Raw genomic sequence first — 6,005 nt, forward strand, 5'->3', positions numbered from 1 at the left:
AGGGCAGCGCGGGGCGCCCGGAGGAGGGGGCCCTGCCGCCCTCCGCGGCCACGTCGGCGGGAGGGCTGGGGAAAACAGCCGCAAATAAAAACACCCGCGAGCGGGGAAAGGGGGGAGGGGGAATAAAATAAATAAAAAGAGTTTTTAAAACAGAAAAGCCTCGGGGTCGCGGCGGCGGGACGGGGGGTTACCTCGGCACAGGAGCAGCAGCGGCGCCAGGAGCAGCGCGGGGCCCCGGGAGAGCATCCTCTTTGTTCCATGCCCAGAAGTAGTCATGGTGCTGATTTATTTGGAGAGGGGCGGCTTAACGGGGCGGGGGGGAGCTGGGGGTGTCGCGGCGGAGCCGCTAACCACTCCCCCCGCGCCCGCCCGCCCGCCCGTTCCCCTCAGCTGCGCCGCTCCGTCCGCCCGCCCGTCCGGCGGCAGCGAGGCCGGACGCCCCGCGGAGGGGAGGGGGAGGGGGAGGGGGAATTCCCCACTCCCCACCGCCCCCGCGCTCACGGCCGCCCCCGCCTCATCGCCGCCCCGGGGGGCAGCCGGCGCCGCCCCCGCCTGCCGCGGCGGTAGAAGCAGCAGCGGCAGCAGCAGCGCTCCCCCGGGGCAGCCGGGCGCCGTGCCGGGGGCTGAGGCGGCGCGGACGGGCCAGGGCCGGGCGAGGCGAGGCGAGGCGAGGGGGGAGGGGGCGGGGGCGGTACCGCCGCGCGCACCTGCGGGGGCGTCGGGGCTCGCGCCGTCCGGCCAAGCGGCTCCGCGGGGCCGGGAGCAGGGGGAGGGGGAGGGGTGAAGGGCAGCGGAGCCCCCGCGCCCCGAGCACGACACCCCCGGAGAAGTTTCTCGCCGCCGGTGGGCTGGGGCCGCCCGAGGCCGGTGCGTGCCGGGGCCGGGCCGGTACTCCCGAGCTGGCGGCGGGGCGAGAGAAGGAGGTGGGGGGGAAGGAAGAAGCGGGGGGGGGGGTTCCCTCGGCGACGGCCGCGGAGCGCCGAGAAGAGCACGGGACCCCCCTCGCGGCCGCCGCCGTCACTGCGCGGAGCCGGCTGCGGCGGGCGGGGGGAGCACCGGGAGAAGGGGGGGGGGGGGGGAGTGTGCGCGGGGGCGTTGCAAAGGTGGGCACGGGGCGTGCGGGGAGGTGCGTGAAGAGCCGGGCGTGCGGAGGGCTGCGCAGAAGAATGCGGGCAGGGCCGAGCGCGGGGCGTTGCGCAGCGCTGCGCGGGGGGCGTAGCACAGACACACACACCCCCCCCAGCAGCACAGGTGAACTGCATTGCCCTGCCCCGGGGGTGGCTTTGATTACAAAGCCGAGCGCCACCTGTCCTCTGCAGACCTCTTACCCCACACCCCCACCCCCCAATCCAAAAATAACCCAAAGCTGGAGCCAATAGATCACCGAAAATAAACTCAGCCCTTTCAGACCTGGGAGTTGTTACCGTGATTGCAATAAAAACAGTGAAGGGGGGAAAGGAGAGGAAAACCAACAAAAATACCCCATCCCCTTGGGTTCTTCTACAGTTTTGCAAACATATCTCTGAGTTTGATTTCCCCCCCTGCATAAACAAGCTTTTATGTAGTATTTGCTGTAATCTTGTTTGCCTCCACAACCACTCCTATGCATGTCATAAAAAATTTAAGTCTAATATTTTACTGCTCTACACAAAGAGAAAGGTGAATGAAGGCTCATCTCCTGGGTTGGGAGATGGTACCTTGTGGCCTGAGAGTCGGGAACAGAGATTGGCCCCAGGCTGGAGGAGTTTGGCTCACGCAGGTGGGGGCCAAGAGAACCCAAAGAGTCCGTTTCCCCAGGGTAAAACTAATTTTAAAATGTTTACATGGTAAAAAAACTAATAAAAACATTTTTAAAGCTGCTACAATGAAGGTGATGCTGTCTGCTCTCTGCACTGGATACAATGAAGTAGAAGATTTAGCTGCTAGTAGGATCCTGGTGATCCAAACCCGGCTAATTAGCTGCTTCAGGCATCCCCGTTTCTTCTCCGGGAGGTGTGGGGGGCGAGATTTGCTTTGCCGGGGGAGGGCGGGCTGCTGGGAGCCGGGTCCTGCCGGCAGCACCCAGTGGGGACGGGCAGCTGCGGGGCTCTGCCCGACGTGTCTCCTGATTCGCCTCATCGCGGCTCAAACCCGGAGCCCGAGGAGCGCCAGGGAAGCGCTGGGGTGTTCCCGGCAGCTCCCGGTGGGTTCGGGGCTGTTAAACACCGTGTGTGGCTTGTGCCGGGGGTGTGCAAGGGGCTTCCCGAGGGCAAAGGACAGCCAAAAGCTGGCCCTGACCCTCGCCCTGCCGCCTGGTTGCGTGTCCAGGGGTGCGGTGCACGGAGGGGAGGGGGTCACGGGACAGCTCCCTCTTGCAGAGCAAAGGCAGAGACAGCCCGAACCCGGAGGCCAGCGGCTCCTCCGGCCCCCCCGGTCTCTCCTGCGGGTCCTGCGCACAGCCACAGCCTCAGCTTTAGGGCAGCCCTGGGACACGGAGTTCAGGCTGCACCTCTGGAAGTGCGACTTTATAACCAGCGTTTGACACAAAACCCAACTCGAGGAACTTTACAGACTGAGAAGGTGCTGACAAGGGACCGGTCCTACTGAGAAAGACCCAGGGGCGTTGGCAGGAGGGTGCTGAGCCCCGATCCTGGGAGCTGCAGTCAGGGCTGGGCTGGTTAATACCTTCCCAGCCTTGTGCTGAGATGTAAGAGTAAGCTCAGCTGTGAAGCTGTACTGCTCCATCACCTGCCTTTCAGCCAGACCCAGCAGGAAGATCCTCTCCCTCCTCTACAGAACACTTCAATGCTTTCATTGTCTTTTAAATGAAGGCGAAAGGCATCCAGGTAAAAATAAGGTGGAGAAAATGTGTTAGGTGATGCCCGCAGACTCCAGGAGGGTTCCTCTGGCGTTGCCCTCTCTCCCTTCCCACCGTTAAGCTTGTTTGTGTTACAAGAAACAAACCCTAACAAAATAAAATACAAACTGCAACCAACTCCTGGGAAGGTTTCGCCGCCGAACACCAGGGACTGTGCACAAATAAAGGGGTGAAGCAGGAGTTACCACGGGGAAAGGGGAGCAGAGATTTTCCAGCATGGAAAGCACCTTGCGGGGTGAGCCAGCGATGGAGGGGGGGGGGGGGCTGCCAGGGATTGCTGTCAGGGATTGCTGCAGGCATTTCGAATGGGGAGCAGACCCCTTTGGGAAGCTAGCTGATCCCTAACCACATGGGACACAGGGATTCATTTCCCTCAGCTGATCCCTAACCACACGGGACACAGGGATTTATTTCCCTCGCCCAGTTGAGAAGAGGTGTGAGGAGACAGGAGGGGATTATCAGGGAATATGAAAGGAAAGCAGAAGGAAGAATTACAGGTGAATCAACCAAATGAATAGCTGCAGCTATTACAGCTTCCTCCTCGAAGCAACAGGACAATAAATGCTCACTGATGGAGTTCGCTCGATGCATCAGGGCTCCTGATTCCTGCACCAGCCACTGAGCCATTTCCAAGCTCCTTAGCTGGCTTACAGCATGGCTTGTCTTTTCCCATCTTCTTCTGGTGTGAGAGCAGCACCAGCTAAGTGAGGAGATGCCACCAAGCCGCCCAGAGCCTGTCGGTGCCGTAATCTGGGTCTCCCATATGTGATCCTCAAAATAATTCTTTTCCCAAAGGGGTTTTTAAGCTATTCTGGTAAGATTTCACTGTGCTTGCTTCGTGCCGGCGTGGTTCTGCACGCAGAGGCAACCTGTGTTATGAAAGACTTGAAAGACTTTGCAGCATTCTGGAAAGCTGTTGGGTCTTTACATCACTCAAATGTCAAGAGACTGAAGGATCCGGAATGCCCCTCAGTAGACAGCAAGGATGAGAGTTTTAAAGATGTCTTAAGTGTGTTAAGAGGCAAAATCCCATCTGGGAGACATGGAGAGGAAAGGATGGAGGCCAGATCCTGGGCTGTGTTAACACACTTAATTCATGGAGGGAAGAAGGAGCCTGAGTTCCCCCCACCCGGGGTTCTGTATGGCTGCCAGCAGCCCAGCCTTGGGCCTTACACCCTATACCTGCTCTGCAGGTTGGTATAACTCTGCCCAGAGCAGGGAAATCATCACCATCCCCATTTTACAGACAGGACTGTACATCAGCACTGCTTCTCAGGGGTAATTGGAAGAGATCTGAACCCTGTGAGCTCTCCTTCCCCCTCTTTAGGAGCTTCTACACCACTGATGGCAGCATGGCTCCCCTGTACAGGAGGAGAGGTCCTCTCTGCCCCTCTCTGGTCCCCGGCATCAGCTGCAGGTGGAGAAACCACAGGACCAAGTCAGGGGGAAGGAGCCGCTGTTCCCTGGGCAGCGTGGGGCCGGCGTGAATCACCGTGGCCAGTGATTCACCCAGCATCACACCAGGAACCTGTGAGCAAGGCAGGAACTGAATCAGGGTGTTGGGGTTTGGGGCTTTTTTTCCACTTTTAATCATCTTCTTTCTCATTATTCTTAAAGCCTCTTCCCAGAGGCAGAGGTAGGGGAGGGGTGGGGGGGTTGCTCACCAGAAGGCAGCAGGTTAATAACTCCCAGGAGGAGAAGCAGAGAGTGGTGGGAATTGTGGTGCCCCGCAGCAGCCAAGCACCTGTGGAGACTAAAAGGTGATGAATTGCCATCATTTCTGCTCCCTCCTTTACCTGTGTTTAATTAAATTGGTTTAAGACAGGTCTGAGCAGGAGACTGACTGATTTCTCTGTAATTTAAAACACCTTGGGGGGAGGAAGGGGGTAGGTGATGTTTGGCAAAGCCTCTGTGTGTGTGTGTGCAGAAGGTTGAAATGCCTCATGTCTGGTGACCAGCCCATACCCCCTGCCCAGACCCTGGCCTGGCACAGCCAGCATGAGCTCCCCACAAAGGAGATGGGGCTTGGGCATCTGAGAGTGGCCAGTCCCATGGTTATGGTCCTCTCCTCTTCCTCAGGCCAAGGGTGAAGGCAGGATCAGAGAAATGGCTTGTTGATGGCAAGGAAGGGACTTTGGTCCTGCAGCTAGACAAGCTCAGAAGGCTGGGGTGGGAGCATGGGAAGGTTCCCAGCATGGTCAAATCTGTGCTGGGGGCCAGGAATGGGATGGGGGGGGGGGAGCTGGGCCGTGGTTCATCACATGCCCCAGGTATTGAGGAGCACAAAAGGGCTGGGAAACGTGTGTTCATCCTCCCTCAGGCTCCAGCTAGAGAGGCTCAACGGGTGATGCACAGAGTACCCCACCTCCACCAAGTCACAGTCACAGGGAGCAGCTGGATGCTGTGAGCACAGGAGCCAGAGTCTCTGGAAGCCACCGTGACACACCAGGGCAGGACAGAGGGAAAACAAAGTGGGATGAGTTAATCTGGGATGACAAGAGACGCTCTGTCCCCCACCTCTGCTCCCGAGGAAAGTGTTTTTCAAGGCACCAGGAAAACTCTCCTTGAGGAGCTGCCCTGGGTCAGAGGAAGGGTCGGGTTAGGTGAAAGCCCTGCTCACGTTCCCGTTCCCATCAGCAGAAGTTTCCCCACCAATTTCAGGAGGAGGACTGGGGCCTCCTCCTGTACCTCAGACCCCGGGGTGGGGGGACAGACAGATTCCTGGGGACAGACACACAAACCTTTAAAGAGAACAACTTCCAGCTACATCCCAGTTTGGTGCAAACTGTCATCCGGCCTGGTCGTGGCTGCCGCCAGCGGCCTTGCAAGCACGCGGCCTACTTCTCACAGGCCAACCTGGTACCTCTGGGAAAACAGCAGGAGCCCAAGGCCTCTTGGAGATGCACATCATAAAGCGTCCTCTGGTTAGTCTTTGTTTTTCCTAATAGCCAGGCATAAAAACAAAAAGGTTCTTTAAGGAAATAATTGTGTACGAAGAAAATCAGTCACACGCCAGGTAGATGCTGCTATTTGCATAATTACAAGGAACCTGATTTTATCTCCTAGTCAAAATAAAGAGGAATGATCTTGTACTGTTGAGGATGCATCTCTGCCTGAAGCGTTGGCGCTGACTGAAACCCCCCAGCCC

The 6,005-nt window shown here is 58.3% G+C and overlaps 1 protein-coding gene across 1 annotated transcript in view; it reads right to left on the reverse strand.

Moving 5' to 3' along the window:
• The window catches only part of TMEM132B (transmembrane protein 132B), a gene marked incomplete at both ends in the record, with an annotated part of 250,288 nt that extends 250,012 nt beyond the window's left edge, over nt 1-276 (reverse strand). Inside the window, one exon of the mRNA XM_084272218.1 lies at nt 192-276. Within this exon, the coding sequence (XP_084128344.1) occupies nt 192-276 (85 nt within the window). The remainder of the gene's footprint in view (nt 1-191) is intronic.
• Nucleotides 277-6,005: the final 5,729 nt, after the last annotated feature.

The sequence above is a fragment of the Gallinula chloropus genome, assembly GCF_964237585.1.
Source record: "Gallinula chloropus genome assembly, chromosome: 17".
Lineage (NCBI taxonomy): Eukaryota > Metazoa > Chordata > Aves > Gruiformes > Rallidae > Gallinula > Gallinula chloropus.